Below are 13,186 nucleotides of genomic sequence, written 5' to 3' on the forward strand. Positions count from 1 at the left end.
ACCCTTCTTCAAAGAGGCATAGGTTGAACCTTGCAAAGACAATGTCAGACATATCCAGAGAGGTGTAATGATTTGATTTTAACTGGTACCTTGTTTTATTAGATCTGCATGGCTTTTGCCATGACTTAGCACTGCCATTGGTGGGGGAAGTCACCCTCTGGAGGTATCGTTCCTTTTACAGATTCCCAGAGGTTGTCAGAATAGAAGCGGCAAGTAGCTTCAGTCCAATGAAAACCAGCAGAGACATACAGAAATAAACGTAAGCTGGTAACTTGAGGTAAGCGAAGCCTCAAGTGCGACCAACAAATAAAAGGGCACACGCCCCGTGGCTTTCTTCTGCTACCTTTGTAGAACAATCCTTTTCAGTCCCTTGGGACTCCCTCTGGCAGAATGAAAAAGAGACTGCTTCAGTTCTTGTATCTTCCACAGCAGTGGCTCTGATTCAACAGGGTGAAAGCAAGGATGCAAAAATTGAAGCTGTTGGTAGTTCAGTAGCGCCTTTGGGATTGATCCTTATGGCAAAAGAGTGGTGCAGAGGCTTGGCAAGTGCATCTTGGCATCAGAGTATTTGAGGGTGGAGTATAAGTCTTTGGTTCCCCCCTCCCCCTCCCCCTCCCCCTCCGCTCCTTTGGCAAATTGGCCCTCCAGCACAACTACTGGTTGAACTGGGATGATAGAACACTAAAGGCTAGTTCACATGAGCAGAAATTGGGTAGGACAAGTGTCCTAGCCAAGTTCAGGAGCTGTGTGTGCTCTTGTTTTGTGATCGTGCGCAACTTGGATGAAAAACAAGGTAGGAGACACAGGCAGTGATGGCCTTCTAAGCATCAGCAGGATAGAAGCGCTTTTCCTCCTACCTCATTCAGCAGCTGGGTACAGCTGCTGGGTAGGATGAAGCCCTCCTACCCAGCTGAATTACCCAAGTACTGCAGTCTTTGAGAAGCTGCTGCCAATCTGTGTAGACAATACTGAGCTAGGTCATGTACCAATGGTCTGACTTGATAGAAGGCAGCTTCCAATGTTCCTATAGTGGCCTATTGGTATAGCCCAAAGATGGCCAACCTGAGGCTCTCCAGCGGTTGTGGGACTTCAGCTCCCATCATCCCTTTCCACAACATGGACTAATTACAATGCCACTCGAAGAGGTGTATTGACAGGGCATCTACTACCCAGCCACCCCATTCATGACCACTTGCCACTTGGCAATAAGTAAAATATTTATTCTATCATTCATTCATTCATTCAATTTATATACCACTCTTCCAAAGGTGGCTCAGGGTGGTTTACATTAAATTAAAAAACAAAACAATTATAATCAAAAACCAATCAAAAGCGATTAAAATTACAATTAAAACTAGATAACATGAAAACTAAATAAAAGCCAGGCTAAAAAGATGGGTCTTTAAGGCTCTACTAAAGGCCTCCAACGAAGACAATCCTCTTATCTCCACGGGAAGAGTGTTCCACAACCTAGGGGCAACATTGAAAGCTCTTAGTGAGGCAATGCTGTCTTTAGGGCCAATCTCACTCTCTAAAACAACAGAGGAGAAAGCAGAGTGCGGCGTTACATTTTCTACACAATTCCATCTCTTTGGTACTGAATTTTCTTTTTCTTGTCCCACCTGAATGCCGTCTTCCACGTATAGTTGATTTGGTGAGAACTTACCTTCATTTTGTCCACTTCACTATGGTAAGAGAACTGCCAAGTGGAGTCACCATTTGCAGGAAACTTGTAACAGTCTAGCTTATGGCCAGTCTGCATTTGGCTTCAAGGTTATTTGTTCCGGCTGTTAACACAGTTGTCTATTAACCTGTGGTTCAATTTTGTCAAACTTTTTATTTATGTTTTAATCTGTGGATTTACTCCTAGTCATGGCAAGAAGTGTACTGGCTGTAACTGTTTCCCCTCCTGCACTTTCTAGGTAATACCATGGACAGGTACAAAGATCTGACAGATGATGAACTCCTTTCGCTCTTGAAGAAATGCAGGATCAAGCATGGGCCCGTTGTTGGTATGGACTGACCAGAGCCAAGACAAGGCAGTTGTGCACCTTATGCACAGTCTGAAAATTAAGTCCCCAATGAAAATGTGGAGGGCACTATTTTACCTCTCAAAACCAGTTCCTGTGCTGGTTCCTGCCTTCTGCCTGAGATTCTGTGCTCAAGTTGTCACCATCATTTGAAGTTGGGCTGAGACTCTCAGGTGAAAGTCAGGTGGAGTTGGGACCACCAGTCTAGGTTAGGAGCACATGCTCCCTGGAAATCTCTGGTTCCCGTCTTATTTTCTGGTGGTTGTGTGAACCAGGCTTATATACAACAAGGTCCTGCTATCCCATCCTGCCATAAACAATGCATGTCTAGCTTTCTTGAGAAGCATTCAGAGTACGTATACATTTCAGACTGTAGGATTAGTAAATGACTGTTCAAAGGAGGTTGAGATTCTTGTTTTGCACTGCAGCGACGTCCATCTACCTTTTGCAATGGTTCCAGTAACGTCTCCCACTCCCACCACAAACTGCCAAATATCTGTGTGGTGGTGTCCACTGAAAGGCTCTGGGTTTTTATTTTAACAGCTTGAAGCATCACAAAATATATGCCACAGAGGAATGAATTTCCTGATAGTAAAAATATGTTCATAAAGTATAACACTTCATAGTTAAAACTGTCATTCATTGCACACACACACCCCCTGTGCTCTCTGCCCTAGGTGGCTGCCTTGCTTGCCTAACCCTCATCCTGGCCCCAAGTAAGATGATAATATAATAAGATTTACGTGCCTGGGCACGTAAATAGGCATGCACTTCAGAAGACCTGGATGCCAAGCCCAGGACCAGAGTAATTGATTGATTAAGTGCCATCGAGTCAGGGTCGACTCTTAGTGGCCACATAGATAGATCCTCTCCAAGATGATCTGTCTTCAATGAATCTGCCGGCCTCTTCTTCTCTTTCCTCCAACTTTCCTCAGCATACCACTGAAGCTTATTCCCTTGGAAAACCTACTGTGGATTCACTCACTTTCAAATTTCTCTTTTTTTGGTCATAAGCCTTACCACTGTGGACAAGTTGCTCTAGTTCGAGCTTTACCCTTATACTAGTAGTGACCAATCACCACAGGCCATTACTCAGGGCCTTATCACTCGTTAACAGGCTTCACATGTTGCCAGTTACACCACCTGCTGTAACACAGTGACTTGCACTTTGTAATTAAAGCTGTACACACCACCTCACAGTTAATATATACTGACACTGTTCTCCCAGGATGTCTTTATATGGAATTCCTTAATAATATGATACATGGGTGTTTATACATAGGACCCAGTATGTAAACTGCAGCTGATTCAAGTGATGCGCTTTTAGTTCTTCCTTTGTGCTTGTGTCACAGCTGCTGTCAAGATCATGTAATGGTTTTCTGTGTAGGCCTGGTATCATGCATCAATGCATTGCTTGATGACAGGCAATTTATAAGCATATGGAATAGCTGGAGACCTTAAACCTAGCTTATTCTGTAGGCTCTGCCACTTTACTGTTGGGCTTTACCAATGGGTGCATGCATGGGCTTTTGAAGGTGGGCTCCCTGTTGCAAGTTGAGGGAGTCGGATTCCCAGCTCCTGAAGACCGCTGCAGTAGAGGAAGGGTCGAGAAGGCTGTGAAATGGCCAGGGACATGGGAGGTGTCTACCCTTTGAAAGAAACAAAGGAAGGAGTTTTGCAGAATGATGAGTTTGTGAAATAAATCATCATCCTTCCTTGGCTTGAATTTAACCACCCGCCTGGATTTCCTTCTCTAGATTCAACCCGGAAACTTTATGAAAAGAAAGTCTATGAATATGAGATCCTGCAGGCACATCAGCATCCTTCACACCGAAGACCAGCGTGCTACACAGAAAAGAAGAATCCGGGGCAACTGGGCAAAGGTACTGCAATCAGGCACTTACACCCCACCTTTCAACATGTTTCTCCCCATATGGAGCTGCACAGTAGACAAAATAACATACGGGAGACCTTTAAGAGTCCTTGGGACACAGAAAACTTCAGCTGCAGACGAGATGATGAGAGATGTTTTAGGCAAAATAGGAGAATTGACAGGGTGGGAGAGAAAGTACTGCTGAAACAAAATGACGTCAGCATTGCAGCTGAAAAGCATTTGTTACATTATCAAATGCTTTCTCTGCAACAAGAAAAACAAGAACAGTCTTTTCTTTAAGTTCTGTTAGATAGTCCCTATATGTAGGCTCTTCCTGATATTATCTCTCATTCTGCTTTGCCATAAGAAGCTAGTCTTGGGTGCATACATTTAGCATGTATTCTAAGATCTGATTTCTTCAGTCACAAAACTTTGTCTATACTCTGGTGACTGAGGAACTTTTATATTCTCTCTCAAGTATTCCCAACTATTAGTTTTTGCCTTTTTCTCTTTTCTTTGTATAAAATGACATAATACCCAGGAATTACTTTTATATATGCTTTGAATCACAGACTGTCACTGATGTAACATCATCACTACTATACTAATGGGTCCCCACCACCCCGACCACCGCTTGGGCTCCCCTTCACACTTTTTCTATCCCTTATATGCTAAAATTCTTTAAATATTCAATTTCAATGGATTAAAATCCTCTTTTCTCTTTGGTCAACTCTAGCACAATTACATTGCAATCAACAAATACCACTAATTCAATTTTCAATCTATAGGCTTGGTGTTGTACAGCATAAATCAGTTTTTGGATAGCTGTCATGTGGGACAGAATAAAACATGTAGTCCTTGTAACTGGGTTTAAGTTCTCCATCAGTTTTAACACTTTAATGCTTGTTAATATGCAACCTATCAGTCTTAATGCTTTAATGCTTGGGGAAGTGAGCAGGGATTTGGAAAGTAGTAACCATTTGAAAGAAGCAAAAGTCATGAGCGTGGCCAGGATTGCCCTAGAAAGAGAGTTTTCTCATTTCCAGAAGAGCTTGTGGAAAGAACTGGAGGATATTAGCAATCTTTCTGGGCTTGGATTTAACCACATGTCTGGATTCCCTCCTCCAGAATCGACCAAAAAAGTTTATGAAAATATCTATGAACATGAGAACCTGCAGACACAGCAGCATCCTTTGCCTAGAAGATCAGCATCCTACAAGGGTGAGAAGAATCTGGGACAACTATGGAAAGACAGGAGCATCTCAGGAGGAAAATCAGTTAGGGTATATGCATTGCAAGGCACATGGAGCTTCTGGAGGATGAAGGGCTATCTTCCACATCAAACTAAATTCTCCCCAATTCATTTTGCCCCTCTCAGCTCTGCAAAGCCATACCTAAGGAAAATCACTGACTCTCCATGTCAAGAAATTAGGAATATTCTCAGCATGGTAATGCAGGCATAACCCTATGGAATGAAGGCACAACTCAACAATGTGGGGCTCTGGTATTATTTCCCTCACCCAAATTATCTACCAGTTAAATGGAGTCCAGTCTCCACAGTTCTTTCCCCACAGCGTATAAGTAGCTGGTGGGAAACATGGAGTTATAAAGGTAAAATATGGAATGGGAGTCTTTGGCCAGTGACTTGGAGGACACACAGAAGGCTTAATGCTGCGACAGTAGGAAAGCATGGAGGGGTAAATTACTATTTTCAAGGAAGGGGTTCCACTGGGGTTTTTCCTGTGATAAGCCACACCAAGACACTATATTTCTGTGAATACATTATTGCCAATCAAATATCAGTATTTAATTGCAAAGATTGCAGGCAAATTTGCTTATTTATGTTACAGAATTTTCTTATTAGTGCGCAGTTACATGAAGACAGGTGTCCAGTTTAGTTGTACTTAATATTCCTTTGAAATAAATGGTTTTAAACTGGTTGGAGAAAATTTGCCCACTGATAGTGACGAGACCAAGTGCAATGAACTTTGTCTTGATTTGGGTCAGCATTTGCTTTTTTGTAATAGTGGAACATTCCTGGCAAGGGACCTCTCAATAGGGAGGCATATACTCTGCACTACCAAGAACAAAAAACAAAAAAACACTACACCAAGAGTGGATCCATTTTGCAACCTAAATAGGTCTTTATTTATTTATTTATTTATTTAGCTATCAAATTTATACACCGCCCCAAACTTTCGTCTCTGGCCGGTTGACAATAGCATAAAACAAGTTAAAAACTTATACAAAAACTAAAAACAATTTAACAATTTAAAAATAAATCAGAAATTAAAACCTAAAAATTTAGGAAGCTGAGAAAGCTTGGGCAAAAAGATGGGTTTTCAAGTGTTTTTTGAAAATTGCCAGAGATGAGGAGGATCGTATCTCAGCAGGGAGCGCATTCCACAATCTCGGGGCAGTGACTGAGAAGGCCCGTCTCTGTGCAGCCACCAAACGAGTTGGCAGTAACTGGAGACAGACGTCCTCAGATTACCTCAATGGGCAGTGGGGCTTGTAGTGAAGAAGACGCTCTCTTAAATACCCAGAGCCTATGCGGTTTAGGGCTTTATAAGTTATAACTAGCACTTAGTATTTTGTCCAGTAACCTATTGGCAGCCAGTGTAGCTCCATCAGTAAAGGTGTAATGTGGTCTCTCCAAGATGACCCAGAGACCAACCTGGCTGCTGCATTCTGAACCAACTGAAGTTTCCAGACTACGTACAAAGGCAGCCCCACATAGAGCATTACAAAAGTCAAGTCTGGAGGTTACCAACAAATGTACCACTGTTTTGAGGTTGTTGATCTCAAGAAATGGGTGCAGCTGGCGTATCAGCCAGAGCTGATAGAAAGCACCCCTGACCACTGCTTCAACCTGAGAAACCAGGGAGAGGTGTGAATCCAGAAATACTCCCAGACTGCGAACCTGTTCCTTTTGGGGAAGTGTGACCTCATCTAGAACAGGGAGATCAAAATCTTCTCTAGAGTTCTGACCCCACACAATAAGTACCTCCATCTTATCTGGATTCAGCTTCAGTTTATTCTCCCTCATCCAGCCCATTACTGCTTCCAGGCAGGCATTTAGGGAGGATATGCCAGCTCCTGAAGAAGCTGACATGGAGAAGTAGATCTGGGTGTCATCAGCATACTGGTAACACCCAGCTCCAAATCCCCTGATTATCTCTCCCAGCGGTTTCAAGAAGATGTTAAAAAGCATTGGAGAAAGTACAGAGCCTTGAGGGACACCATACTTAAGCTCAGATTTTGAAGAGCAATAATCTCCAATCAACACCATCTGGAATCTATCCGAGAGGTAAGAGTGGAACCACTACAAAGCAGTGCCTCCCACCCCCAACCCCCTCAGACGTTCCAGAAGGATACTACGGTTGACAGTATCGAAAGCCGCCGAGAGATCCAAAAGGAACAACAGAGTCACACTTCCTCTGTCAATTCCCAATTGGAGATCATCCATCAGACCGACCAAGTCAGTCTCCACCCCATAGCCTGCCTTAAAACCAGTTTGAAATGGGTCTAGATAATCAGTTTCCTCCAAGACCACCTGGAGCTGAGAAGCCACCACCCTCTCAATTACCTTGCCCAGCCATGGGAGGTTGGAAACAGGCCTATAATTGCTCAACTCTGAGGGATCTAATGTAGGCTTCTTTAGAAGAGGTCTAATGATTGCCTCCTTAAGACAAGGAGGTATCCTGCCCTCCCTCAGAGATGCATTTATTATTTCCACCAGGCTGTCTACAACAGCCTCCCTGCTAGATCGAACAAGCCATGTGGGACAAGGGTCAAGAGAACAAGTGGTAGGCCTCACCACTCCAAGCAGTTTGTCCACATCCGCAGGAGTCACAAACTGAAACCAATCTAGTCGAATCACATAAGAGGAGTTGATGGGCACCTCCAGTTCAGACATCAAATTAATTGTGGAGTCTCCATCTAGGTTGGCCCGAATCCGAGAGATTTTATCTGCAAAAAACTCTTTAAACACATCGCAGCGGGTAACTGATGACTCCAAATTTTTGAATTGATTTCAAATTGAATTGAATTTGAATTGAATTGAATTGAATTCTGGTTCAAGGGAGGGGGAGCAGATACTAGTCGCCTCACAACCCTGAACAACTCCACTGGACGTGAACTCGCAGAGCCAATACGGGCAAAAAAGAATTGCTTCTTTGTCGCACGTATTGCCTGAGCATAGATCTTTGGATGTGCTCTATGTCACAATCTATCGGATTCGAGTCAAGTCTCTCTCCACTTGCGCCCCAGTCGCCTACCTTGCCACTTCAGCCCCCGTAGATCTTCCGTATACCAAGGGGCCAATTTTGAAGCAGGTCCGAGGGGACGCTTGAGAGCAATCGTGTCTACCACCCTGGTGAGCAAGTTGTTCCAATTCTCAACCAGGGCATCAACAGGATCACCGGCAAAGCCAACACTGAATTCCTCCAAGGCTTCTTGGAATCTTAATGGATCCAATAACCTTTCGGGTGGACCATTCTAATACTCGTCCAAAACAGCTTAAAACTGATTAAACAGAAGCCCTCTGTTCTCCCCCGAAGTGGCTCCCCCAAGGGGGCAACCCCCTTTGGTGCCGCCCCTTCGGTGGCGGGCCTGCCGCCACAAGCAGCCTTCCTATAAAGCCCAAAACTAAGCAGGTGACCCGAGGAACAGCTGAATCACTCAGGGGCTGGTCCCAATCCTGCCCACACTTCCCACAGATGTTAACCTGAGGCTGCAGCCCCACAGGGGAAGCAAAAGCAGGCAGACAACAGCAGAAGGAACCCCAGAACCCACCTGGTCTTTCACTCCAGGCAGTACTGGGTGGAAAGTGGATAGACTCTCCCTGTTCCTCTCTGCTGGGCTTCTAACACCCTGAAGTCACCCTGAGGCCATGCAAATTAAATATACTTGCATATATAAAATTATTTTGTACAGAGTTGTTTTTTGTTTGCTTTTATTGTTTTTGGAAAGAGGCACAAAGGTATGCTGGACACTGAAGCTTATTCCCTTGGAAAACCTACTGTGGATTCACTCACTTTCAAATTTCTCTTTTTTTGGTCATAAGCCTTAGAGACATGTCTTGATGGGGAAATTCTTAAGGAAACCCAAACCTATCAATTTTAATAACTGAGTCAGTTGTATAAGAAATGAGGAAGGATGCCCCTGACTGCTCTCCCACTCTGTGGTCCAAAGCTTGCAACAAAGACCGGCAGTCCGAACTGAATATGAGACCACCCCACACTAATACTGCATCTTTAAATTCACCTGCAACATCCCTCTCTCCCCATGGAACTGTAGACAGAGCACAGAAGAAAGGCTTGCGAACCAGGATTGCTAATGAACCATCACATTGATGGGGTCCATATTGGCTCAGACTGCCAAGAAATTCTTTCGAGGGTCACAGTGGAAACCTCTCTGAAAAGCATGCATGCAATATATACGATGAAAAAAAAATTCAGTTCTTAACATGTTAAGGATGGCATGAGATCATAATGCAATTACATACATCTATGGTGTGGTCACATTTAATTATTGTCACCATCATTCAAACCTGAAAGTTGGAGAAGTTACTGAAAAGGTCAGCTAAAATAATGAAGGCATTGGAATATGTGCTCTCAGAGGAAAGGCTGTAAAGGTAGCGTTTTTAATTGGGGCGGGGGAGATGATTGGAAGAGTATGGGCAAAGGGACCCAACAGAGGTTGGTAAGAAAAACTTCTCACTATCACTTTCTAGGTAGCACTATGGACGACTACAAGGTACGCTTGACAGATGCTGAACTCCTTGCCCGCTTAAAGAAATACAAGATCCCACATGGACCTATTGTTGGTATGGACTAAGATAATACCATATTTACCTGAACAGAAGATGACTCCAAATTTAAGATGACCCCCTTTAAAAATTAGAGGTTAAATTTAGGTTATACTTGTATTTACCCAAAAGGAAGAGAATTCTGAATTTAAGAGGACTCCCCAATTTCAATCATCAAATAACATGGAAAAAACTTGGTCTTGGATTCAGATAAATGTGTGGGCCACTGTGTGAAATAGGATGCTGGACTAGATGGGCCTTGGGCCTGATCCAGCAGGGCTGTTCTTATGTTATGTTCTTAAATATGGTACTGTTGCTAACCAGGGCAAGCAGGTAGCACTTGGGGAGTGGAGCTCAGAAGGGGAAAGCCAACAAAAAAACCTGGGTGAAAAGTCCAGGGCTGGTGTAACAACATTTCCTTATCTGATAAGATACTCACAGCACTCCTGTAATCGCTGCTATTACAATTCCCATTTTACAAATGGAACTGAGAAGCAACTGTTTCCCCAGTGACATCCCATATGCCCATTTGAACCAAGTCCTCTAAGTCAGGACTGAAGGTCAATTTGCACTTCACACAGCAAGCACTTTTACTGTGTATCTAGCAGGATTTTCTGCCCTGCATATGAAAGGCAGCCTGTTATTTTAAACACCAAGGACATGACATCAGCATGCACCAGGGAGCCACAGTGGTCCCTAGCTTCCTGGCCACACGTTTCCGGTCTCTTCAAGAGGCACAGCCCTGTCATTCATACTTGATGATCTTAATGCAGCAAGCATACAGGTGACCCGTGCTGCCAGGGGCATTGCTGGGTACTCAAAAGATCGGAGGCCGCCTGGGTCCACAGCCTCCTTTAACTCAATTATGCCTTCCCCCCCTCCCCAATAATTATGTCTGACTCCTCCTCAAAGGGGAACTGGAGGAGACAAGTGCTGTTTGGGGGGCTAAAGGAGTCCGTTTTGTCCCCAGCACAACACCTTTTAGGGAGCAGACAGAGATGAGGAGCAGCAGCAGAGGTGATTGCCCACCCCACCCCTATTCAAGAAGGAGGTAGCTGATCAAATTTGGGGCTCTGAACCATTCATTGGGGACCTGAACCCTATGGGCCACCCCTTAATGATGCTCCTGCTTGCTGCATAGTATGGATTCCCTCTAAGAGAAAGCCAGTGGGGTGGGGTGCAACAGCTAAGGCTGGGCTTGGATTTGGGAAACTTGGATTCAAATCCCTGTACAGCCAGGAAATTCCAGGGAGGCCTTAGAAAAATTGCCATCTCCCAACTTCCCACACAGGGCTGTTGTGAAGGTGAACACAGTCTTTGCTGTGAGCTCCTTTGCAAAAGGATGGGATACAAATGTCATGAATGCCATTGCAGCCAGCATACTGTTATCTCACAGAGAGGAGGCAGGAGGATTTCTGGCTGCCAGTGGCTGAACTGCCTTGCTCCTAGAAAGAGGCAGGAGGAGAGAGAAAGAGAATGGGTAAAGAGGGAATAACCATGTGAGCAGGAGCTGCACAAGTGAGGAGCTCCATACTGTGCTTGTTGAATGTGCTTGCTTGCATGCTTTTGCCAAAGATGTGCATAAGCCTAGGGTAGCAGAAGATGAGTAGGAAAGGGTGCAAAGTGACTAGGGACATGGAAGGTGGTTGCCATTGCCATCTGAAAACAGCAAGGGAAGCAAGTGTGGCTGGAGTTGCTAAGAGAGGGAGTTTGGTACTGCTGAAAAGTGTGATGAATTACAGAACAAACTGGAGGAATATGAAACTTTCTGGGTTTGGATTTAACCACTTGCCTGAATTTTATCCTCCAGAATCAACCCGGAAACTTTATGAAAAGAAGATCTATGACTATGAGAACCTGCAGGCCTATCAGCATCCTTCACCAATGCCCCACACAGTTGAGAAGAACCTGGCACACCCATCAAAAGGTACACCCGTCAGGCACTAACACCCCACCTTCCCACACATTTATGCATATATAGAATCAGGTGATAACCAAAACAACACAGAGAAGACCCTTGTGAGTCCTCAGAACAGGAAAACACACAGCTATGGACCAGAAGTTTAGAAGTTGTAAACAGATACAACTACAGAAAGGCCAAGGCAGGGAAGAAAGGTCAGATTCAGGAGTAATCAAATAACTCTGGGGGGAGTCCTAAGAAGCAAAAGGGCAGGCTGGAATAAATGAACACCTCAAGGTGAAGATTTGAGCAGGGTAGTGGTGTATTCCTTGAGAGAAGGGGCATAGCTAGAGAGGGGACCCCTCTCCCCTGGTGGCCCCTTCAGAGAGAGGGAGATAATGAAGGAAATAGGGAGGGTCAAAGCTGGGGAGCCCTCAGGAGCTGGGGGCCCAGGTTCTTTGAACCCATCCACTCAATGATAGCTACACCCTTGCTTGAGAGTCCTATAGTAAATGCTTTTGGAGAAATAAGATCCATCTCCAACATCAAACCAAACTTGCCCCAATTCCTTCTGTCACGCCCAGCTCTCCACTCTACAAAGACTTACCTAAGGGATTCCCTCAACTCCCCAGGAAATGAAGAATCCTCTGATGAAAGTGAAGGTAAGGTGTCCCAAAAGGGGGCTTTTTGGCAGGATGGAAGTGGGTTTGCCAAGGGAGGGGTCTTGTAAGTGCCAGAAGATAACAAGTGTGGAGAAGGAGCTAGAGAACCCTATCCTGACTTGGATTTAATGGTCCACCTGAATTTCATCCTCCAGAATCAACCCAGAGACTGAATGAAAAGGAAATAGATGAATACAAGACTGGGTGGATACAGCATCCTCCTCCTCGAGAATCTGTGCCATACACAGGTGAGAAGAATCCCGCACAAGTGGGGAAAGGTGCCCTTCCTTTCAGCCACCAAGACCTCACTTTTCCATTTGTTTCTGCCCCTACAGAGCCAAGCAAAAGTCAAAGCCATACAAGGGAAACCTTTGTGAGTCCTTGGAACAAGGAACCTTGCAGCCATGGCCAAGAAGGTGAGAGAGGTTTTAGATTTTAAAAACAGCAGAACCGACAGAGAAGGGGAAACCACCAGAGGTTTTAGCCCAGTTAGCAGCACAGCACTGTATGATCAAAGTAGTTGTGCTTGACTTTAGAAGTGACCTCTTGATGTTCACCTTCAGGGAAACGGAGCCAGTCTTTGGAACACTAATTCCAAATGATGTTAAGGTTGTTCAAACCCCCTGGAATTCACTACATGTAGAACACTGCACAATACTGAATTTCTCAGATCCTAAATGGTGTGGCATCAACCCTTGGAAGTATTTTTGAGTTCTGACTCCTAGGACAGGGGCCCTGATTCAGAGAAATATGAGTTATGCTTTAAATTGAAATGCAAGAGCTGACAATCATTTTTAAACCAACAAATTTATACCCTGCTTTTCCATTCTATAACTCCCAGGGTCTCTTTAAAAATTAACACAAATAATAAGCAAACAATAGAAAATGTTTTAGAAGCAGAAAATAGCA

General features: G+C 44.3%; 1 protein-coding gene across 1 annotated transcript; it reads left to right on the top strand.

The window, feature by feature from the left end:
* Window positions 1–5,106: 5,106 nt before the first annotated feature.
* Window positions 5,107–12,869, top strand: LOC128343720 (emerin homolog 1-like). Its single transcript, XM_053293156.1, has 7 exons — window positions 5,107–5,124; window positions 9,641–9,733; window positions 11,526–11,642; window positions 12,200–12,277; window positions 12,433–12,525; window positions 12,613–12,693; window positions 12,841–12,869. Exons 2-7 carry the CDS (start codon window positions 9,649–9,651, stop codon window positions 12,867–12,869), a joined length of 483 nt encoding a protein of 160 aa, XP_053149131.1. The 5' UTR covers window positions 5,107–5,124; window positions 9,641–9,648.
* Window positions 12,870–13,186: the final 317 nt, after the last annotated feature.

This window comes from Hemicordylus capensis, chromosome 2 (genome assembly GCF_027244095.1).
Source record: "Hemicordylus capensis ecotype Gifberg chromosome 2, rHemCap1.1.pri, whole genome shotgun sequence".
NCBI lineage: Eukaryota > Metazoa > Chordata > Lepidosauria > Squamata > Cordylidae > Hemicordylus > Hemicordylus capensis.